This window comes from Semicossyphus pulcher, unplaced genomic scaffold, assembly GCF_022749685.1.
Source record: "Semicossyphus pulcher isolate SPU_LCO1_2020_fin unplaced genomic scaffold, fSemPul1.0.p SCAF_3, whole genome shotgun sequence".
Lineage (NCBI taxonomy): Eukaryota > Metazoa > Chordata > Actinopteri > Labriformes > Labridae > Semicossyphus > Semicossyphus pulcher.
The window spans coordinates 12,989,691-13,014,907 of record NW_027211704.1 but is presented as its reverse complement, the minus strand read 5'-3'; the positions used below and the strand labels follow the sequence as shown (position 1 = coordinate 13,014,907).

General features: G+C 42.5%; 1 protein-coding gene across 1 annotated transcript in view; it reads right to left on the bottom strand.

Annotated features, from left to right (window-relative positions):
* Nucleotides 1-25,217, bottom strand: part of cacna2d2a (calcium channel, voltage-dependent, alpha 2/delta subunit 2a) — a 170,699-nt gene that overhangs the window by 113,526 nt on the left and 31,956 nt on the right. Inside the window, exon 3 of the mRNA XM_069678964.1 lies at nucleotides 11,838-11,954. Within this exon, the coding sequence (XP_069535065.1) occupies nucleotides 11,838-11,954 (117 nt within the window). The remainder of the gene's footprint in view (nucleotides 1-11,837; nucleotides 11,955-25,217) is intronic.

Here is a 25,217-nt window from a genome sequence, read left to right as displayed (position 1 = left end):
TAAGCGTATGAGGTATGACTCAGTACACAGTCACCGTTTTATCGTTAATTATCAAACTACTGTATGATAAAAGGCAACGTTTCTCTGACTCACTTCTGTTCAAACTTTAAAAACACACTGGAGCAAAAAAAAAATGGGCAGCTTCACCTCCTTTTTGTCTCCATAGATTCACCTCAACATATCGTGCTTTTGCACTCCACTTCTTTAAAGCTGCATGTCTCTTGTGGAAACAGTGAGTTATCTCAAAAAGAAGTTACTTCACAATACGCAGCCAATTCTCCAGAGCTCATGATGGTTGATGTTCTGTGAGATATTATTTGGGGGAATTATTTGGAGTTGACAGGAAGTTATAAAGCCGGTACCAGAGTCTAAACAGCAAGGTATTTGGCAGGGGATGATCTCATTAGGTAGCTAGTACCGCTCTGGGGTGGTCGAGGACTTGCTGAAGGCATTGGGCATACAGACGGTCAAAGTCCTAGTGGGCACTGGCTTTAACACTTTGAGGGAAGTCCAGAATATAATGTTAAATGTAAGCTTTAAAGAGGGGGTATTATGCTGTTTAACAATTTAGGAAATATACAGTATAAACAGTTAGAATGTTGGATGTTTATTCTAAATGTGGGTAAAATTTCAATCTGTAGGTTAAAGTACGTAGGAGTAATCCCCTGCTAAAAAAGTCTCAGGCTGCAGGCTGCAGTGAAAGCCAGGTTTCAAACAGTTTTTCCTACACAGTCCACTTTGTGACATCACAAAGTGGAGGAACATATTTGGGCATCTGCCCGAGACACAGCAGAACTTCCTGCCCCTGGCACAGTTCAAGGACACGCCCACCCAGCAGCTCAGTCTGCCTCAGAATTTTTTTTCCCATTCATGACTCTGCTAAAAGGCTCTGCTCGTCAAGTTGGCCAACTTGCACAGAGCACCACTGTGAGAAAAATGAGGAGGTTTTTTAACTGTAAATTATGCTAAGCTACTCCACAGGTATCACAGAGTGAAATATGAAGCTTGAAATTAGCATAATAGCCCCCCCACCCCCACCCCCTTTTTAATCCAGACTAGCAACATCACTTCTAACCTTCCCTCTGCTCTGCTCTTATTCACCATCTCTCTGTCACTCTCTATCTCGTTGGTCAAAGACACACTCCCCTTGCCACTACTTTCTCTTTAGGAGAGACGCAGCTCTTATTACAGGGTGGACTGATGTAGGGCTGCACAATTAATCGAACATTTATCCCGAGCAAGGTTTTGGCTTCTCACAATTAAACAAACATGATTGATGACGATACTGACGTTTCAGATGCGTGCTGCGCCCATAGCAAAGTCTGCAGCATATCGAATCAAGCCCTCCCTAAACTATCAGCCAGTCCCCCAGGGAGCGATCGAGAGGTTTTGGCTTCTTGTGGGGGAGATGGCATGTCATGTCATGAGCGCCGACTTTGCAGTGGAAGTTTAGACTGGAAGAGTAAACAACAGAGACCGGTCGGGAGAAACATCGGCTCGTCATCGGTTGTTTGGAAGCATTTCAGGTCAAGTTAAGCAAGAAAAAATAATAATAATATGCAAAGAGTGCATGAAAGAAGAACCTAGTTAAGCCTTAGTTTGGTGCAAAATTTGTACATGTGCCGGAATGCAGCACAAAATGGAACTGAAAGGGTTTCTTTGTTTATTTAAATATGAAGAATGGAGACTATTGAGACTCGCAGACAGCAGATGATGGGGAGAGAAAGGAGACACAGCAGGATGAGGATGAGAGGTGAGGTAGAGGCACTTCTGCATGAACCGTATCAGACAAATATTAACTTTACAATTCTAAAAAGAATCTGGAAAGTAAACAACAGTTTTTGAGGTTCACATTTCAGTAAGAAACGATTGAGATATGTACTCTGAATGTAAATAAGGCGCCCTGGATGCATAAACTAACACCTAAATGGAGCTTGTTTATCGAAGATTCCTCCCTCTGGAGGTCCAAGCTAAGCCCAACAATGTCCTCAAATTCTAATCTCGCCTGGAGCACCAGAGATCATAACTATTAGACGCCTAAAGTGATGGCTGTTGAGCTACAAAAACACATAATAGTTTTTAGCCCTTAAAAAAAGAATTGTCCGTCTCGGTGAAGTATACAAAGCTGTCAGAATGACTGACTCGAAAACAAGCCCACAAGCAAGCAAAGTAAGTGCATGACCGACAGCCTGCTGCTGCCACTTTGCAGTTTTATAACAGTTCACTGTCAGCTCTAATTCCCTCGCTTTCCACTGGGTATTTTCAGATGTCGTTTGGCAGGTCGCACAGTTCACAGGTGAGTAGATCCAAATGTTCACACCAGTGCCAACACGTGCACGCTCGCGCTCCTTTCGGCCTGCTTTTTGGCTGTGCGTGCCACGCGTGAGTGTATGTGTCTCAGTGAATTATTAATGGATGTAACGCGATGACAGATGACTCGGAGCGGGCCGTCCCTCCCCATCCCCTGACCCGGCTGTGTCGTCTTGGTTTCCTCGGTCAGAGGGAGACGGGGGCCCACGCAGTCTGATTGATTAATTCTGTCAAGCACACTTTTGCTGTCCCTGCACAGTGTCCGGTCGGAGCTCCGCTTCGATCTCTCACAATCACAATCAGCACGACTGCAAAGTCACAGGACATCTCCGTCATTCCTGATAGAGAACCGCCCAAAGTCTGCCGTTTTCTTCAATTCGCTTTAGATACTCTTCAATCATACAGGCCTTCTTGTCATGTCCCATTTGTTTTTAAAACTCTCTTACGACAGATCGCCATAAAATAAACCCAGGTTTTTTATTACTGTAACTTAAGAGAAAGCCAAGTTATCTTTGGAAAATGTACCTTTGAACTCATGACATATATGATGCAACTTTCTCCTGTCCATGACAATTCTGGCCACACGTAAGTAACCTAATTCCATCTACTGAGGGAGAATGTGATGCGCGGTTGAAAGCTCCTGAAGAAGTCGACAAAGTAGCAGACAGATAGTATTCAAATCTATAGTAACAGTGGGGCGGCTGTGGATCAGTGGTCGAGTCAAGCGTCTCTCAATTGGAAGGTTGGGGGTTCGATCCCCGACCGCTACAGTCACAATTCATTTTCTTTTTATTTTAGTGTCATATTAATTTACGCAATGAGTTATCTTTATTCTGTTACATAAAGGTAACATACAAAGTGTTTATGTCTTTACTAGAGATAGACCGATATGGTTTTTTCAGGGCCGATACCAATACCGATTATTAGTAATCAAGGAGGCCGATAACCGATATTTGAAGCCGATATTCATTTGCAGTAAAAGTGAAAATAATGGCGTCAAAATTTTGAATACAAACTCCAACACTTAACTTTGTTTAAATGCCTTTAAGCATATGCATCAGAGCCAAAATAACCCAGTTTTAAATTGATCTCTTATCGGCCGTCGGATTAAAATAAATAAATAAATAAATAAAATAAATAAATAAATAAAAATTAAAAAAAAAAAAAGGCCGATGCCGATATGCGTCAAAATGCCGAATATCGGCACCGATAATCGGCCCGGCCGATAATCGGTCTATCCCTAGTCTTTACTCATGTTGTTCATATAGCAATTAAAAAGCAGATGAAGGGACATGCAGAGAGAGAGAGAAAGAGGGTGATATTCAGGACTATAAGATCTGTATTGTTTCAGGAGAGAAAGAGAAAAATGTCTGGTTGTTGTGACTGTTGCTCAGCATTTTTCAACAAGAGGGAAGCTGCTGGATACATGTACACGTCAGGTGTGAACATCACAGGTGCGACTACACTACCTGTCAGTTCCACTTCTGGTCTAAAGATACTTTCTGCACATCTGCTGTTGTTGTGTTGCACACAAGCCTCAGAGTGAATCATATCTATTTATATGGGTCAAATCTTTTCTCCCTTACGGTGGAGTGAACCACAGATCTCAGCGTGAACGTTGGTTTGACTAAAGGGCCTCAGAGCTGACAGTGTTTCCCCCTTTTATAGCGTCTGTACTCCTGCTGCTCAGGTTTTCCTCTCCGTGCTCGTCGGTACATTTCCTCAGCTGTAAGTACACCAGGCGTCGTCTCTTTGCCTTCCTGTCTCATCTACATGCTTTGACCCAGCAACCATCTGAAAAACCAACCCGGTACAGTGCTGGCTGTGTATCTATGGAGCAGCGAGCAGCCCAGAGGCAGCCATCCTTCAGCCTGTAAGTGGTATTGGGATAGTATTGAGATCTGTGTAATTGGATTAGACCAACCTTAGTCCCCTCTCTATTCCTTCAGTCCCCTCTGTGAAATCATAACTTAAGAGCTTTGACAATGGTGGTTTTGCTGTGCAGCAGCTGATGGGAATGTAACATGATCTCTGTCTGTAGCTCGTGGCCTCCCCGAGGCAGGAAAATCCCAGCAGCGGCCTGACTGACAGCTCCACTCTGCCTGCATTTGACTGACAGCGTACAGGATGTCGAGCAGGCTCGGGTGGTTCCGAGGGGCTCGGGTGATCTCTGGCCTCCGTGGCGATCATATGGAGCATCACAAAGAGGAGCGCGGGAGGAGATGAGGGCCGAGATCAGTCCGGGAGGCCTATCACGACTGTTTGGCTTTATACACATGACAGGTTACATGGAGGGCTGTGTTCTCTCTGGCTGCTCTGGGTTAAAAGGCCTGTCAGACAGACGCTCTTGTAGCTGCGCTCAGGTGTGAGCCTGTTGCTCTGATAACACGTACACAGAGGAAGACATAATGAAAGTACAAAGAAGCCCATGCAGACCAGTGCCTGTGATGTGCACAAAGACTCACAGAGCGGCTGCTAGCGGCACAGCTCATTGTAACCTCTCAGTATCAGTCAGGCAGCAGACTCAGGACAGGTATATATCCCAGTGTGTTACATTACATTATCTTATAGTGTGGCTATACCTTACTATGTTTACAAGGGTCAATGAGATTGGTCCAAATATATAAGAGGGAAGCACCTCTTAAATTTCCAAGTCAATGAGGACAAAATACCCACAATTAATTTGGTTTTCTTTCTCACATCCCAACATAAAAACGCTTCTGTGTTTCAGCACAGAGCGCCTTCAGAGTGTTTCAAGTCTACAGGTTAAATTCAGCCTTTTTCAAAAGGGCAGAGTTCACACACAGCTGGGAGTTAGACCCTAATTAGTGCGAGCCTATCACTTATCTTATTGATTGGTTCAAATAATGGTAGTGAGAGATTTGTTTTTGAATTTGATAATATCCTAACAATTTCCCAGGAAACAAAATATGTTATTGAAATTTATAAATATAAATTTACTACTAATGTTATCTTTGTCTTCCTATACTGTACGTTTTGGTGCATTCCTGCTTACAGACTCTTTTAATATGTGCAGCTGACCTGGACTGACTAAAAGACTTTCCAAATTACACAGGAGTCAAATGGAATCAATTAATTGCAAATGTACTGATTGAATTCTCTCCGGAACAAGAGTCTAATTTCCCAGATATCAGTATCAAATAACATGACCCAAAGATAATATAGAAGATAATTTCTTTGGCTTTTTGCCTTTATTGATAGGACAGTAAAGATAGACAGGAAATGAGTGAGAGTGGGGGTGACATGCACCAAAGAGCCGATGCAACCAGGACTTCTGTAAATGGGGCGCCTGTTCTACCAACGACAGCGGGGTACACACTCCTTCAGACAATCATAAGCAAAGTCCATCAAAGATTTTTTGATGATTCTAAAGATGATCTCTCCAGATGTTTCTGTGGTGTGAGGGATGTTAAGAGTGATTTTACTTCCCTCGATCTGCTCAGAAGGCCGTCGCGGCCGCACCGATTTCAAATCGGAAATATTAAACATGTTCAATATTTACGATCCATGATCCTGTTGTGTGGGGGGAACAGCCGAGCACGCAGTCTGTGGATTGTCACGTGGAACGAAACAATAGCCAATCGGGAAGCAAGCTGACTGAGGAAGGAAGCACAACAACCGCAGCCATGGCGACAAAAGTAATATGTACAGCCCATGTTCACGCTGTTTCCACCACTTCATCCAGAGTTCATTCGTTTTTCTTCCTGAACTCTGCCATGTTTGTTTACCTTTAAAGTCTCGTTTGACCACGTGAGATTTAGTGAGATTTCCAGTTGTGAGAGTTGGACTCTGGTTGTTGGTGAATGGAATCAGTTAGTGTGTGGTGTGCCGTTCTGGCGTAGTCATTGCTCTCCACACACTATAAGAGCAAAACTGTTCAAGCTATGATTATATATCGTCACGTGTGGGCTCGCTCACATTTTCAACATCTGTTAAGATTTGTAAAATCTTTTAGTGTGGGCCAGGCATAACTAAACGCCCCAACTGAAGTCTGTAAGACTTTCACAAGGTTATGACTTGAAGAAAATACATTTCCATTTCCTGCAAAACTGTCAGACACACAAGATGAGTTTATTGGAACTCTCAAAGAACAGAAAACATCCACACACAGAAAACTTTGGGGATATATTAAATTCCAACTTGACTAGCTGCAATCCCCCTTCAAATAAACAAATGAGACCAGGTGTCAACTGCACCTCACCGGGCCACTGAAATAAGCATATTTTCAACAAAAAAAAACATCAGAGGAAGCTTTCCTGAACCGTGCTTCAACCTGCCCCCCGAAAACAAAGAGGTTTATAAAGTGTCCAGCGGCGACATGCAAACCTGTCAGCCTACCGGGGGTTTGTTACATTTTAATTTTGGCAGCGAGCGTAGAATCAGATCATTGTTTGAGAAGACGGCTGAAGCCAGAGGCGAGGAAGAGGAGAGCAGACAGGGACGCTGAGTGGAGGAGATTAAGACAAGGGGAGGAAAAGAATAAACACTGAGGAGGCTTTTGACAAAAAGGAAAGGCGGCTTATGCCACTTTCATTTTGAGGGGAGGTGGAACATCAAGCGTATGTGGCTTTGAACCATCTTGTATTGACATTTAGATGCCTTTTCCGATAATGACGTGCAAATTAACAGCACATAAAGCTTTATTTCCAAACTGTTGCACGCCACAAACTGTATGCATTTAACAACCCCAGTGATACGCAGGTGCTACTTAATTTTTTTCACCCCTTTCCAAACCAAACAGGCAAAGCATTCAAATGATTAAAATGTGTTGCTAATTTGGGAATTAAGGCTAAACCAAGTAAATCCCGAGCTTCCCTCCTCACATTATATCAGTAACACTGTTTAGAGTCAATGTGCATTTTCTCATTAGTAATATAAACATGAATTACCAAGAATTACCTCAAGCATTATTTAAATAGGCTGCAGAAGAATTATTTCTTCGCACACACACACACATTTCGTCTTTTATGAATGTGTGTCGGGGAATATTTGGGACTAAATAACCATTACAGGGGGTAGAAACAGGCTGGAATATAAAACGCTGTCAATACTGCGCTGAGCGGAGTTTGAGACCTGCTTATCTGCAGACTGCATTAAGACATGGCTTTCACTTTGCTCCCTGTATGAATAATAAGTCCACATGAATTTCTGCGCCTACAGTCTTGAATTTTGAGTTTTAGGTTGGAGGGAAATAATCAGAAGCTGCTTAAATGAAACATATTAACTTGTTGCGGACTTTTTGTTCAGGTTTGTATTCTCTAATGATATAATGACTGTGTTAGTTTCTGCATTTTTATCATCCTCCTCTTCTGTCTGCTTTCGTCTGCTTTTTTATACCCAAATTCTTTCTCCCCCTCCGTCCACCCCCGCCGCCCCTCCTGTTCTGCTCCCTGTCTCCTTCCCTCCCGCTTGCTGCTCATTTTTAAATCTATGAATTTCTGAACATCATTTTCTTGATTTTTCCACGCCCCAGGGAGACATTCTCATTCCAGCCCTTCTCTTTTTTCACCTCATTTCCTCCCTCCTGAGTGAATCCCCCAGACAGGATGTGAGGTGACAGTGTGGCCTGTGGAGGTTAGGGCGGGGAGGCTGTGGTGTGTGTGTGTGGGTGTGTTGTAGGATGTTGGGGTCAGTGCCATTCCAAATCCAATCCTGCACTTGACCACGGGAGACGTACGGTAACGCGTTTTTCTCTTTTACAACCCGAGCCGTAGAATTAACCCTGCCTCTGAGAGCTTTCTGCTGCTTTGCATGAATGTGCCTCATCCCGCAAGACCTCATGCTCTTAAAAGATATACACTTTTGCCCTCTCTGTATGGCTTCAGCTGTGCTGAAAAATGACAATGCTTTCACTTTGAGAGACCATATCTGACCAGAAAGAGAGGGAAGGGGACAGTTTCCTGGTCGGAGGAAGTGGTGGATAAAATTCTAATTATTCCTCACAGTGACTCAACACGTGCTGATGAAACGGCTTCATACACATATACGCAATCTCAGAACCAGTCGGCTATAGACGGCGATTTGCCTCTGGGGACAACGGTGAACATGCGGGCGTGTCCGGTTTAGTCATAAAGGACTTCCACCCAAGACTGCCTTTTCCGTGTGCTACATTGTTTACAGTCCAGCTGGAAACTTGAGAAGCGACTGTGTGTTCCGATCAAAAGTGAAGCAAATTTCGAAACAGCGTCGTTCCATGGTTCATTAAATCCCCCGGTCATCTGTTTGTGGTGCGTCTCAGTTTCACTGTAAATGGTAAGTTTCACAGAGGCTGCACTCTGGCTAACTACTGCAGTATGAACCCGAAAAATAACCCGTTTTTCTTGTGATTGACTTTAATTAACAGGTCTTAAGTTTAAAAGAGCAACATCATGATGCAGATTAGTAAAAAGTAAAACGAAGCTTTGTCGGGTCTGTCCTCAAGAGGAGAAGAAAACTACGTTTAAAATGCTCGTTTCTTGAACAGAGGTTGGATCGATCATATGTGATGCATTTGAGGAAGTCGGGAAATCTGAACGATGAACGGCTTTCGTGTCACAGCGTCAAGGGAATTCATCTCCAGTTGAATTTCTGATGTAGAGCAGATTGTTAGCTGTTAGCATGCAGATGTCTGTTTATAGAGATTAATAAGAAGGTAAATCATCGTCAGATAGCTGCTGATGGGACCCCGAATGTTACACGGTGTATTATGTTCCACCTGCTTTCGCTCTCCCCATGGACTGTTTTACCTGCATACACCGCAGCCTGCTGATAGGTGATTGGTCATTATTATAGATGTTACAGCCTCAATAGTTACAGTGTATGTGTGTAACCCATTCACCTTACTATATATATATATAATCACAGTGTTTGTGTGCATATGTGTGTGTAAATTAAAAGGATTGTCTCACCGTTGGGTAGAAAAAGAGCTAATGCAGCTTTAAATAGCATAACTACAGACTGTAATGAGGTAATTTGGGAATTACGTGCTCTCAAAATCTGAACACTTGAACGTGACTTACTCGTGCTCTGTTCGACGCCGGCGGACTCAGACAGTTTGATTTAAAGCCCAAATGTTCAGGATTAGCACAAATGCTCCTTAACTTTATCTCTGGCTTTTAAAAATTAAAAATTGATTGTGTATACTTTTCTCATTTCCCTCTCTGTCACTCGTCTCCCCCGTCTCGCACTCTCCCCGTCTCTTCTTCTCTGAGGGGTTAGAGGTTCCCCACTGTGAGAGCAAAACAAATTTCTAACTAATCAGACGACTGTCTGAGCATAACAGTGGGAATAATTATATCCCCAAATGCAGGACATTGAAATGATAACCTCTGAAATAACACTTCTCATGCAGCAGCGAAACTATCTTTCAGAGTATACGGCTGAAATATGAAACGGAAAGAAAACCCCTGAAAAGTAGTGCCGGGCAAAAGAGTGAGGAAGATTATTATCTGTCATTGACAAAAAATAATCAGCTTAACTTTTTAACTATAGAGAGGAATTACACAGCTTTGAACAAGAGTTCAAACTGAGGGAATAAAGTTGATCTCTTTTCAACACCCAACTGTGTGACCACATGGAAAGAAGGTCCACCATCCAGCGCACACAAGTACAAATACAGGAAGAGAGGAGGACTGCTAAATTTAAACCATGCAGTAAAGGCTGATTCATAGAGTGCAGAAAATGAGCAGGAAAGCGCAGGTTCAATGACGTTATTCATGACGATATGAAAACAATAAAACTGAATAATGTTTTGTTTGTGATTTCAGGCAGCAGCATTTATTCATGCAAACAAAATACAATGCTTTGACAATTTCCCTTCCCTTCCCTCCAATGAACTCGGGGTGTCCGGGGGAAGAGTTTGGCTGTAAAAGGCCACATTTGGTTGCTTCTGGCACTTTTTCAAAGGAGGCCTTTTATTCATTAAGCCCACAAACGTCTGCGTGGCGTATTGGGTAAACTTTTAAATGCTCACTGTGCAGGCGTCACGTCGCTGCCACCGGTGTTTTCCGGTGTTTTCTGAAACAGCACATAATGACGATGGCCGCTCTCTGTGCATTAACATGCAACTGTTCTTCTTGTCTTCACTTCTTTTGCTAATATCTATCAAACACTGAAGTCTGCTCTCCGCCAAATGTGCTCTCTGCTCTCAGAGTACGGTCTAGACCTGCTCTTTCTGTAAAGTGTCTCCAGATAACTTTGGTTATGATTTGGCGCTATACAAATAAAACTTGATTGATTGACTGAGCTGAGCGGCCCCGCCTCTCCACACTCACACACTCCAAGCATGCAGGGGTGGGGCTTACACGGACAGACAGGTATCTCTCATGCTCGTATTGATTTAAAGCAGAGGCCAGTGCTTCTATAATGAACAGGAAAAGCAATACGCTACTTGTTAGCCGTAACAATTGTCGTCTTTGATATCGTGATGTGACACGTAAAAAACTATAGCGGTATAATTTGAACAATATGATATGGCACAGCCCGAGTCAGCAGGCTTATTTGTATCCATTGGCCTGTTATACAGTAGTTTTTAGTGTTTAAGTGTCTATGTTACCTTGTCTAACTATCCTTGTTTTAAGTGTGGTATGTATATTGTATGTGCCCGCAATCTTTGCCAATAAAAATTATTCTATTTTTTTGTAACAACTGATGCACTACTTGATAATTATGTTTCTGCTTTTTACAATGTGTTTTAAGCATATGAAGTTCTTCCAATTTTAAAGTACAAAATAAAAGCTTCAGCAAAACACGACCATATTGAGCATACTTCTACAGTTCAGGATGGGGATGCACAATACATATAGAGTGTGATACATCTCTGTACTGTACAAGCCTATCACAATTACACTGGTTTATGAGTACTTTGCCATTAAGTTCCATTTTTATTCACCACAGTGCAGAAAAAGAATCTGGAGTGAGCCCTCAGATAATTAGTCCTGCAGAGTGCGCTCTGACTTCATCGGTAACAAGGATGAAAAGACTCTACAGATAAATCCTCATCTGTGTTCGCTTACTACATCCTGGCCTTTCTTACCATCAGGTTTGCATGAACTAACCTCTTTGTAATGTAAACAAGTGTGAAGCTAACACTTATTTTATCTGCATCTGAAATCATTCTTGTGCCTCCATAGTTCTGTAAAATGCTGGTTGTGCTTGCAAATACACATCTACAGGTCTGTTCTCCTCAAGTGCCCTTCTCGTTTCAATTATTTATGGTGTCACTTAAAATAGGCATACGTCCAATGTAATATATGGCCACAACCTGCTCAGCTAACATCGGCTAATGAGACCATAAACTAAAGCTTCATCTGAGGAAGCTAAGGGAGATAAGAGGATGTTACGACAGGTGGATTGTCTTTGTATTTTTCTATATCTTGCAATTAAAAGCACAATGTATGTGAATATACGAAGAGCAACTTGTGTTTCCACAAATGTCAAATGATCCATCAGGTGTGCGCACATCTGCACACTGACTTACAGTGTGTATGTACACAGGTGGTATAATATATGGAGCATCATGGTCTTACCTCTAAGGCTTTCCTCTTACTGAAGAGCAGCTTGGAGATGTCTCGTGCCACTCTCTCCACCAGGTCCTTGGGGTTGTTCCTCTTGATTTCAAACTGGCTCTTCTTCTCATTATAAATCTGCAGATGGACGACACAGGGAATCACAGGTCAGCTTAGCGGAACCATTAGTTTAATTAAGAAGATCACAGAGGAGCCGTTTGCCGTTTCTCAAGGTAGCTCGCAAGATGGTAAACATTTACTGTAGAGCAAGCAGTACGCAGCCTGCCATTATACCCAGAAGCCTCAGCAGCACTGTAGCAGAATTAAACACAGAACAGAGCCCTAATGGCAGAGCACTTAGCTAGCCAGCTGCAGTCTGGCAGGCAGGATCAAATTAAATAAACGCAAACTCCAGCAGATCCTCACTGCTGGGTGAACACCTTGTATCCCCTCACTGTTAACTCCTTTGGAACTCAAACAAGCAGCCTTATTTACAGCTCGGCGACGGCTTATTTTGTGACTTAATCCAATGCTGAAGTAACCGAAGGCCACCCTAAACCAAACAGGCCGTTGAATTTTTTGCAACCTATAAAGGATCATAATCCCCTCGGTAAAGTGCGAGTAGGAATTATAGAGTTTTCACTAAATATGTAAAGCACACTAAAGGTGCATTACCGGAATAAAACCAGGTAACACCCATTAAACACACACAGACTTTGCATATCACAAAAAAATAAATGAATGTGGGATGCGAGAAGGGTCTCGGATGTTTTGAGAGGAGGGGCTTCCAGAGGCAGAGCGACAGATGCTTGGACCGCTGACAGAGGAAGATACTTTGGAGATTAGTGTGCTCCCCCTGGAAGAATGGTGAAGGCTGACTCAGCGGCCTGTGCTCTGTATAGGATCTGTAGTCTACAACAGAGCGCCACCCGAGGGATTACCACTTATCCTGCTGCCCTAAGACACTGCAAGACCCACTTTCACCATAAAACCATTTTGTACAGTTCTCCTGCAGAAAAGCGAGGAAAAGCCTGTTGTCGGGGAATATTTTAAAGCAATTAGGCTCTTAGGAAATCTTCAGCGCGAGGCTAAAATATTGCATTTACTCAGGCTGTGTGTGTAATTTCCCCTAAGTCTGATTCACTACAAACACACTTCTTCCATCAACCATTGAGTCAAGTTATTACTCACACTTTCTCTTCAACCTTTATAATGATATGATGCGCTTCACAGAGAAGACCGACGACTGAAAAGACGTTAAATCAAGAATAAAAAGGGTCGAGTCAAACTTCAGTTTTAGTCGAGCAGCTAAAAGACGCCTCAAAAAAAAGACCTTCGACTTGTTTTAGGTGCAGATCTCTGCTGTGCCAAAAACAAGGGGTTTTAGGAGGGTGTTGGTCCTCTTAAATAACACCTTAAATGAATTATTTTCAACTCATTTATATTGTAAAATGTATTTTCATCTTCAAATAAAGGTGAGGAGCACAACATGCACTCAGTCAGTTGATGTAGCCTTTTGGAGGTGCAGGTATCAGTGCCAATCGTCCTCCTCGCCATGTTTGAAACCACAGTTTATCTTTATGTCTTATCATATCAGCAAGCCTTATACCAACCATACAGTGATGTCACAGATGTCACAGCAGTCTAATACAGTATTATCTGGCAAAACAAATGTAAAACTGTGTGATGTCTTCACATCAGTGTGAACTAATATAATGCTCTGTTAGTGACGATGCTTACTGAGCCTTACAGCAGGCCACACAGATAATAATGAAATGATAATGATTAACTATATCAAAGACGCAGACTGCATATAGGGACTAGATAGACCACAGTAACACACCCCACATCATACAGTGATATCAGATTCTTTGATTAGAGTTGTTCTGATTCCAATAACTGTATTAGAAATTAATCCGGTACAGCCTAAAATGAGAATCCGGTTTCGGTGAGTACGACAGTCTGTACAGTCGATTCCAACAACTTAAAAAAAAACAACTAAAAAAAGTCTTTGCCTCTTTAAACAGCAGCATGTACAGCAGGTTGTGCTGTCCTGCAACCAGGGTGTGCAGCTACTTTTTCTGATTAATAGCCAGAAAAACTAATTTCAGGTAATTCATCACGTGATGAGAGTAAACAATAACATTACATTGCTAGCGAAGTCAAACATTATTCAGAGCTAGTGTAATGTCAGCAGCTTCGCTTTTTTAAGGGTAATTTACAACAGTAAATGGGTGTTACAGTGGTCTACAGCAGTGGTTCCCAACCTTGGGTCCCCCTTAGGGGGGCGCCAAAGATCGCTGGGGGTGTGCAAGCTTGTCAAGATTAGATTTGCACATGTTAAATAAAATCATTAAAAAAGCACTTACTTGATAATCAAGAGTCTGTTCAACTATTAAAAAATATATTTTTTTGGTCCTCATTCAAATATAGTAGCTACTTTGTAGGCCACACCTCTGCGAACTACAGGCTGATTGGTGTTCATTTTTGCCAATAAAGATTTGGAATTAATCACTTAATTGTTTTGGTGTTCGTGTGTGCGGGCGAGAGGGGCTCAGCCTATCTTAGATACAAGCAGAGGGGGCTACAGGGACAAAAGGTTGGGAACCACTGGTCTACAGTATACAAGGCAGTTTTGAGGTGTGACGCGAGTGTTGCCAAAAGATAAAAATATACATATTTTTTCCCTCAGGTATGGGATACAGCTAATCGGATAGGTGGATAGGTATACGATCGGTACTTTGTATCTGCTGATGTACGAGTTCATTTTTCAGAATGGTATCAGGAAAGAAACTCAGCTATCAGAACACCTCTACCATGGCTGTAAGTGAAACACACATTGTCCTCCAAGAATCAAGACCTGCCTGTTTTAGTGGGACCAGGAAGAAAAAAAATAACATCTAATTATGTCACAAACAAACTAGAGGTGATTATACACAGCAGTGCAGCTGACCAGGACCCCTGCTGTTTGTGGGCTGATGGCCGGCTCTGTTCACAATAAGTCATTGCGTCATTGTTGGTATTCTTTGCGTGATTATGAATCAATTTAACGAGTCTATTGTGACCATGGCTTTCTGTGACTATGTTGGGTATCTGAGATTCAATTCAAATGATCCTCACACGCCAGCACACACGTCAATTAGAGCAGACATGACACAGCAAATCTAATGTTTCATAAAGTTTACAAAGGTTCTCTTTCCTTTGAAAACTGACAAAGAGAGGGTCTCTTGATCTGTGATGAAATATTGTGTCTGTGGCACTGATGTATTGATGTGAAGCAATTAAGAAAGGAAAACACTGGCGTCCATACGATCCGTCTCTGTCGAGCTGGAGGCCGGGCAGGCAGCCAGGAGCAGTTTCCTTCCACTGGCCCACTGAGCGGGAGAACCTGGCCCCAGAAGCTCGGACGCTGCCAGCCGAGCACTCTGAAGAGATTGCCTGGTGTCTTATTTTGGCCGCCCTCTGAGGGATCGGGGATCCTGCTTAGTTTCAAACAACACTTTAAACTTCTTCCTCAAAGTGAAACGCGAAGGTGAAATCTGCACTCTCCATCACGTTGCATCATCAAAATGTGTTCAAATAAGATGTGATGAGTGAAACAGGTGGTTCATTCTTTTTAGGTGTTTTTTCTTTTATGTTTCGCTTCAGCTACTCATCCTGAAAAAGTCATTAGTCTGCAATCTAACGGTCCGTGCAGGCACACACACACACACACACACACACACACACTTGCACAAGAATTAGTCATCACTTCTGAATGAGGCAGTCCTCAAACTTGAGACCGATAATCACATGAGTATTTACACACATGAACATACCCACACATTAGCGCACACACACAGGGACACGCACCATTTCAGAGGGCTTTTTGTCAAGGTGGAAGAAGCCATTAATGGAATCTTATTAAACCATAAAACAAGAGCGAAGTTTTCTCCGCTCCATTGACCGTCTACAAACCCCTGACTCTTTTAAGCAATGCATTTTTCAAGTCGATTTAAAAAACCATGTCAAATTTGTTTTTAAATCAATATTCATTCCCTTAATGTGTGCTGGTGCTCTCTGCGCCTGCCTCTCTGTGGAAGATTCATGGCAGTCACCGGGACATTACAGGCAGAGGCTGCTTTACTGCGAGCTTGGAAACAAAACACCAAAGACAAAGACGGAGATCAATAAGACTCATATTGCTTGCAGGGATTCCAAAATATATTTTTGTAAACCATTGAGAAATTAAGTCAACCAGTGTCAGTGTGGTCCAAAATTAAAATAAGCTGCTGCAACACTTGCTCGCTTAGTAAATTCATACCAGCACTCATATTAAAGAGGAATGACTATTAAACTGATACACACAATGTTAATCGAAGAGGACGTCTTATCCCTCATTGACATGTAAGAGTAACAGTTTGTGCAGTTTGTCAGAAGACAGTAAGTAAAACTGTACAGGGCTGGATAATCAGGATGAGAAGCACTTTATTGATCCCACAGGGAAATTAGAGTGTTTCAGTTGTTCACAGTCAGAGAGAGAGAGTAGAAACAGAATAAGTGATTAAAGGTCAAATATAAAATAAGGGCTGTCACAGTACTGACTTTTTATAACCGCGGTGGAACACTAACGCCCCCTTGCAGTGTGGCGATTAACCGGCGCCCCAGCCCGCTGCCAGAGTATGTTTTGTTTATTTAACTACAGCGCGTACCCTAGATGACATGAGTGAACACAGCATGAGTGGTGGAAACGCAAGTTTAGTAACCGCTACTAAGTTTGTATTTTTATTGTTGAAATGAAATCCGTGGTGACGGGCTAGTTGCTGTTGTAGCAGCTAAACTAGCATGTCCCGGGACTGCACACGGACTCGCCTGCGCCGATAAGATGCGCAGAGGGTGAAACAGCAGTGCTCTGACAGGCTGACTGAGATTTTGTTTGTTGTTCATAATGTATCGTTCTGTATAGGAAAGATGAGGTGCGTCCCTGGGACACATGGATAATAAGTTTACTGCATCCTTTTAGATTTTAATGCGTCAGAGATGCAGGACGCGTACCTAGCAGCATCACTCGGTCGATGATATTAGGTGACGACGGTCACTGGGTCCACCTCACGGTTGGTGTCACGGTTACCGTGACAACCCTATTTAAAATACAATAAAGTCCTAAGGAAAAACAGAAATAATAGTAGTAAATTCAATATGCTAAAAATATATAGAATGCAACTTGCAACAAGATAAAAACTGTGCTTAGAAGATATTTCAGTATTAACATTTGTCATCTCTTCATTAAAGTTTGTGCCAAAATTTGCATATTAACTTATGTTATGGTTCATAGTTCAGATGCCTGAATGAATAATTTAACCTTAATCTGTATCTGCTTAAATATGTGAAGAGTTAAAGATGTTATTGTGCTAAAAACACACTAAAAGAAAATCTTAGCTCACCACTAAATAAACATTAGTCTAAGAGATGATGAATCAGTATCATACACCTGAGCTGCTGCGTGCTCCCCGGGTAAACAGGCATGACACCAGTGTACCGTATCCACCTACACAGTTTGTCCTCCTCTCCAATGACCTACATCTATTGTTTATCATGCACTGCCACGTAAGCAGCGCTGCTATCAGTTTCTCTGCCATTTTAAGCGTGAATCACTATAGATGTTTGCCTGAGGAGCGCCCCCTTTATTCTTTTTATCGCTCTACATGGACTCATAAAAATACAAATCAAGATAGATAGTACTGTAGGGCGCTCATCCCTCCGACAGGTTGGCCATTACAGGCTGCTATAACGGCCAGATGAGTTCTTTGTCCATTCTGAGAGAAGACTTAGCTGTGCCGTCAACCACAGAGAGCTCCGGCCCAGACAGGAGCGGCCGGCCAATGAGCATTAGGCTGCAGGAGCACCGGGTGCAGAGCAGCAGCACATGGTAATGCTGGCCACGATAGGCCTGAGGGGCTTTAAATCCCCTTTAGCTAAAGGTTGGAGATGAGTGACCATCATCGCTGAAGGGCCATAAGCACATCAACCCTCCTGAAATTATATTTGAGGGCTTTAGAGCTTGACTCACTCACAGGTAATGGGGCAGCTACAGGAGGAAAACCAAGCACTGTGGCGGGCAACTTTACTGATAATCACATGCAGGGTTTGAGCCGAGGCCGACCACTTTAAGGTACTCAGGCTAAATAAACAGCAGGAACAATAGAGACTAAATCAGGCAGCATAGAGAAACTATTGTTGCTCACATGGAGAGTTAAAATCTTGTTGTTATTGTATCCCTAAGAGCAAATGAGTCATGATTGTACTCTAGCTGTTATTATTGTTTATCTAATTGATTTTCTCAGATTGATTTGATAAATTTACTGCAGTGTAAGTCAAACAAATAATAAATATAGGTAGAAGAAGTATTTATTGTGCAGAATATACCTTTGATTATTACACGGCCGTGTTAACTTGATATTGATTGATTAATGACGGCCTTCCGAGGTCTGCTATTTCTCAATAACAGACCGTTGCTATGAAGAACAGACCGTTGCTAGGGATGCGACTCTTATCACAAAATCCTGAGGACTAACTGTAATCATATCAATCCGCCGAAAGAAGTCCGGTAAATTTAACGTCAGACTGTTTGCAGAGGGAAAGAAAGAAAAGAGACAAAACAGCGGAGAAAGAAGACGGCACACGAAGTAAACATTAAACGGAAAACAGTACAGGAAAATTTTAAGACTCTGACAGTGACAAGACAGAAAACCTCAATGAGGTGCTGCGCTGATTCCTGTGGTCTGGTTCAACTCGTCTTACTTCACCATTAGAGGAAATGTTTCCATATAATGTGAGTGAAAACTGCTAGCTTAGCTCACTTAAGAAGGCTACAGAGTTAACCGTTGCTATGGACGCCGCTTTCACTGTGAGAGTAACAGACTATTTTTAAACAGTAATATAATCATTTTTAAATGAATAAAATCATTTCCAGATTAATATAGTGTGTCAAATTATTGATTTCGTAAGTAAATAGCCGTGTTAGAAGCGTGATAATGTATAGTGAGCAGGCTGGTATCTCGGAGTAACCCCTTCAGGGTGAGACATGTAAATGCATCAACAATAATCCTCCTACAGAACAGAAGTGCTCAATCTTAATTGGTTATATGCTTTTTATTTATTAAAACTATAAAAACAGTTAATATTTTATAAAATAATTATGTGCTTTTCCTAATTTCAACAGTACCCTGCAGCAATGGATGCTAAACCTGGAGGATACATTTTGAATAGAGCGTAGAGAAGTATAGAGTGGCATACAATGGAAATAGTCAAGTAAAGTTCAAGTACTGTACCTTTAAAAATGTACTTATGCGAGTAGATGTAGAAAATGACTCTCCACCACTCAAGTGCAGCCTTTACAGTGAGTGAATATTAAAGAGAACACGAGCCTTTCTGAACAGAACAACGCCCACTAAATTATTCCTGTATTTACCTTCGAGTATGATGATGACTGATGTTTTCTGTCTGCTTAAGGATTATTGGCACTGTTACGTCCCATTAATATTATCTATAAAAAAAATGTCAGCTCTTTGCAGCATTTTACAGTAAAGTCAAAACAGAAAAAAAGAGTCAAACGGATGTGCCCGCTTTGTGGTGCCTGTCCGCTTTGTAAAGAGGAATGATAATTCATGGTTTGGAAAGGCTGTGGAGCAAATTAGCAGTGTTAATCAGTTATGCTGTTGGCTCGAGGCTGTGACGCCTGGACAGCTTTGTGTGTAGGCCTGTCATTCTCACAGGAAAAGAGGAGAGGTGGCTCCGCAGAGCGCCACTGACGGCCAATCGAACCTTCTGCTGCTAACGCTCACACAGGATACAACAGAAGAAGCCGTGCCAATTGCCACCAATATGCTTTCTTTGGCAGTTCGGATTGTCACGCTGAAAATCTCACACACACGCACACACGCGCGCACACAGGGGGACATGCAAATGTACACGTGCGCGAACTCAAATTCACGCCCTCTGTACAGCTCGTACATGTCACACACACTCACATTCTCATCATTAGCCATGATGACTGGTTCCAGTATGCCGAGCTCTGAGTGTCACTGTAAACACACAGATGGGAAGACAGAGGGTGGCGACGCTCCAGAAAATTACTGTTAAAAAGTGGGATGCAGATTCAGCCGGCTCCCAACGCTCGTCTCAGAAGTCCACGGTCTGGGAAGTCAATCCCTGCACTCCTAAACTTCAATAGCAGGGTACAAAAGAACTTGTAAATGCTGCATAAAGTTTCGACTCCCTCTTATCTCACAAACCTGGGATTTCTCTTAATGTTCCTCCTGTCATGAACACAGAAGAGGACAGCCGAAACATTAAAAATGATAACAAATGAAAAAGATTTCTGTCTGCTTCTGCCACTTTGTGCAAGTCCTATTTGTTGACTTTTTCACTATGTCGCTGGTAGCGCTGATGTTCTGCGCTCGTGTTGATGTTATTGTCCCGTCGTCTGTGTCTAAGAGACAGGACTGCTTATCTCTCTGTGAAGTCAGCCACAATAGGGCCGCGTCTGGCTGCTGCAGCGCCGAGGTTGACAGAGACAGATGCCACATCATTAAGGAATATTAGTGGGCTCTGCCGAGAAGACCCAGCTTCTCCGGGCCCCGGGAAGAGTTCAATAAGAGAGAACACATAGGGAGCAGCAGTCCCTCGGAGGAGCGAGATAAGACACAACACAGCAGAAGCTTCCCATAGTTCAACAGGACTGGAAGCCTTCACAGGAGTGCGAAAAAGCACGCAAAAACATAGACTGCTACTGTGAAACTGGAGTCGCAGGAATGTTTGAGACAGAGGAGGAAAAGACAGCTAATCTGCAGGCTGCTTTGATAGTGAATACTGCTTCTGACTGTCTACCAGGGCCACAACGTGATATCTTTAGCCGAGTTTCTCCATCGGCTAAAAACAAGAACTTTAAATCCGGCTCTGCATTTGTCTTTTGCTTTTACAACACTTGCTCTGACATACTGGATTTTTCCTCAGGGAATTTGATGACCACTCACTTAAACCTGTCCCTGAACAGGAATTGCCCAACCATAACTAAGCAACTGTAATTAGGCACAGCAAGTCTGTTAAACTTTGAGTTTCTACAAAAGCTAAAGCTGCCGAGAGAAATACTCTTCATTTAAAGTATTTGGAGAATAATGTTGGTTTTACATCTTTTGAACACAGAAAGTACAAAAGCAAATGTCTGAGGAATGGACATAACAGTGTTTTATGTTGTAAAATAATCAGCAAATGTTAGCTTGCAAGCTAACTAACTACCTAGGTTACTAACCATAGTAGTAGAGAACTTAGAAGCACATTCCTTAAAGAGAGGGTATTATGCTAAGCTATTATGCTTATGCTGTTTCACATTTTAAGACATATATATATATATATTTACAATGTTGGATGTCCACACTAAATTTGGGTGAAGTTTCAAATCTGCAGGTAAAAGTATGTTGGAGTAATCCCCAGGCTTCTCAGCTCAGTCTGCTGTGAACGCCAGGTTTCACACAGTTATTTCTACACACTGCACTTTGTGACGTCACAGCAGGCTTCGGAGAGCTGACCAATCAGAAGAAAGAGGGCTTGTAGGGGCGCGGTTTCTTAAAGGGACAGAGCTAACTGAGTTGTTTCAGGCAGAGGCTGTATGAGGGCCTGCACGGAGCGCCAGTGTCAAAAAATGAGGAGGCTTTTTAACTGTAAATTATGCTAAGCTACTCCACAGGTATCACAGACTGAAATATGAAGCTTGAAATTAGCATAATACCCCCCTTTAAAGTTACATTAGTTTTTGGTTTACAGGTTAACAAACAGCCCTGTAATCGACCAGCACATTTAATTTGTGGTACTTCATTAATTTGTGTTAGCACAACTCTGCTCCAGATGCTATAAGAGTTAAGGTAACATTAGCAGCTCTTTCTTGTTCTTTGATGGGTTTGGGGACGCAAGCCAGCGTTATCAGAGAGATATTGTGATTGGTTGTTTTTCTAAAAGTAAAAACATGCTGTTTGACGATTCAAGCTAAACAGAGTTATGTTATTATTATTTATGAATATCATTATAACACTTGAACTAACTACATCTACACTGCAATACATAAACAACGCTGTTTCCTGTTTATTTTCCCTGTAAATGATCACTAACTTGAAAGGATGCTGACTTTTGTAAGAACCATGCAGCTTTAGCCTCCATCCTTTAGTACAATCTCATGTTAATTAGCCAGAAAGCAAATTAACCGCTGGAAAAATTACAGTCAGCAGGATATGCTGTTTTTAACTCAATACACTTAACCTATACTAATTAGCTAGATAGCTACAGGTGCAAAGTCTTCCACGGACAGTTGTTATTTCAGCAAAATATGCTCACCAGCTTAAAATGAGAAGCCTGCTTATCTTATGTCTACTTCTGTGTGAAATTAAGGAACCATTTATTGAAGAATTATTACAACAGTTTAAAGGTAAATTTGTCACCATTATGAGATAAAACTGTGCTGGATAGAGTGGAAAGCTTGAAATGTAACAGCAACTATGGGTGGTAGAGTTTAAAGAACAGCCAATTTACATTAACATGCAACAATGTTACATAACGCAACTTTGAAATATCACCTTTTACAAGCTGATATATCCGAGACTTAAAGAGTCATTGTGCACATACATACTGTTGTGTGAATAATAGATTTTAATAAACACCCAGTGTTGTAACAGTACATTAAAAAAACAGACACGATTCCATCCCAGTCGCAGAGGAAACACAGGTTGCCAGTGCCAACACGCTGTGCACCCGGGCAGTAGTCTTAGGGAACAAAGGCTGGGCTAAATATTTACATAAACCCCATGGGGAGAGTTTGAGATTAGAGAGGGAAAGAAACGGAAAGATGACATGGAAGGAGGGGGGAAAGAGTGGGTTGGCTTGTGCAACATTATCAGAGGGATTGTCAACTGGTGATACAAACAGGTCTGAACAAAGGAAAACATTATTTACGCGCACACAAGCGCAACCACACACACATGAACAAACACCCCACAGAGACGGGACTCTGAATACACTCAGGCTTGTCTAATCTCCGCGCCGAAATAGCGGATTCACCTGCAGGTACTGTACGCTCTCATTCAAATGTAATCAGTGTATTTAAACTCGCCGTCTTCCCCGCTTCACTGCATCTTACCAACATCCTAAGTGATGCGATTATCATCTTCATCCAGAGCTCTCTTGTGTCACATTATACGAGATCTAGAGGCTGTTGAAAGTGCTTGTAAATCTAGTTTTAGTGATTGCCGTGGCTCGGAGATTCAAAACCGCCCGACCATAACTGATTCATCGTTGTAGTTCAGGTTAACTGACCATGAGACAATCAGGATCCTTAGTAAAACTGACCTTGAACGCCGTGTCTTTTATCATGATTGAGCCATTTCTGCTTCCAAACGAGCAGATAAAAAATATGAGTCAAACAGATAGCAGCATGCCAGGATGACTGTGCGAGAGTGGGTTTTCATTATGCCAAGCCACAGACGGCGCAAACCAACAGGCAAACAACACCAGCTGGACAGATGGAGCCCTCAGCGATCCTTTAACGGCCCGCTTTTGAATTTATTCATTAATTAGCCCGGTCAGCAGAACCAAAGGGTCATGCCGAAGTGGGGTTGGATCGCAGCATTCAACAGGACACGCTCTGTGCAACAACAAAAAAAAAGAAAGAAAAAACAGGCAGTTGAGAAAGTATGAGACAGGAGGATTCATAGTAAGTGACTTGTTGGAGCCGGCGAGGACGAAGGGAAATGTGGGGCAGCCTCCCCCCTTTGCTCCTCTCCTCCCTTCCATCCTCAGTCAGGGTATTTGTCTTTGAGACAGAGATAAACTGCAGCCTTTTTATTAACTTGCTGATGGTAGGGAATTGTTTTTTCCCCGTCCGCTCAGTTTTTTCAAATAGACAGCCGCAGAAATATCCCCCCTATAATTCTTCCCGCCACTATTTCTCTTATTTCTTGACTTCCTCGTCCCTCCCTCCCCCTCCCAGCCCCCTTTCCAATACTTGCTGTTGCTCTAAAACTGCCAGCATATTGTCACAGTAATGTCTCAGGCTGGGGCTGTTTTATATCAAACACACAATCATCCAAATATCATCTCCCATCCCATCGCATTAAGTCACAGCAGTCGCAGAATAACGCAAGACGAGTGTGTGTCTATGCGTGTGTGTTTGCGGGGCGTGTGCGTCGTTTCTTTAGGCTTGGGTGCTCCTTGTTTCTGGATCTTAAGGACCTCTAATGTGTGAGACCGTGCACAATATGTTTTGGTATGCACGTGTGTGTCTGGGTGGATTTGAGTGGGAGGTCTGTGGAGGTCCTCCTTCTGAAGAGACAGAGCCCCAGGGGGGTTTCTCCCTCTGAAGCGTCTCCTCCACTTCCTCCTCATTTGACTAATTACTGCGCCTTTTCCCCGCCACTGATGAAGCCTGGCACCTGTCCATCAGTCTAACTGTGAGCTTGGCGTGTTTGGGTCTATTGATACGAGTGGCTCTCTGCTAACTTTGATGTGCACCATATGGATTCACAGAAGAGCTACAAAGCTTTTAGTGTCGTCTCTGGACGGTAATAAAGCTAAAACAGAGGTTTTGGTTCATTATGTTTTTAAATAATCAGTCCAATTGCATTATTTGTAGTTTGCAGCTCACTGCTCTTCCTCATAATGTCCTCCTAGGTCATCCGTGCCAGGAAGTAAAAGCACCGCTGCTCTTTCACGCCATCTGTCTGTCCTCCTCTGCAGCTCATATCCTCTCTCATCATCGCTCCCACAATGCATTTCCTGCTGCTCCGCACATCTCTGACCATCTCCGCCAAGCTTCAGCAACTACGTTTAAACCTTTAACTATTCTTGTCTGTCTTTTTCCACTGAGTTGACTGTTATGTACGACAAGATGCTGCTGCCTCTCATGCAGCCTAACCGCGTCTTTTACACCCTGTAAATAAGACAAGTCGTCTTAAATCTCCGCTTGTAAAACATCACTAATATGAAATGGATAATGAGGCGAGTGTAAGCAAGTTTCAGAGCCCGAGACAGCCGAGCGTGGATCAGCTATAATTTAGAGAAGAGACTTCATGGAGGTCAATGAGGTGTTATTATATAATTCAGATGGGTAAAATAGCGTGCTTACGATGCACAGCAGTGGGTACATTGCTCATTAGCCAAACATGCAGACTTGTTTATCCCCATCTTAATCCTCTGTCAATCTTTATTCACTTTGCAATCATGTTTCAAGAATCAAAGCTTTTTTTTTTAAGTATGAGGAGCAATTTTTGATGCACAATCTGGTTCTTTAAACCTCGTCTGAAAAGAGAGATGTTTGTTTTTAGAAATGCATGACCTCATCTGTGTCATGTGATGTCATGTTTAAAGAAAAAAAACAGG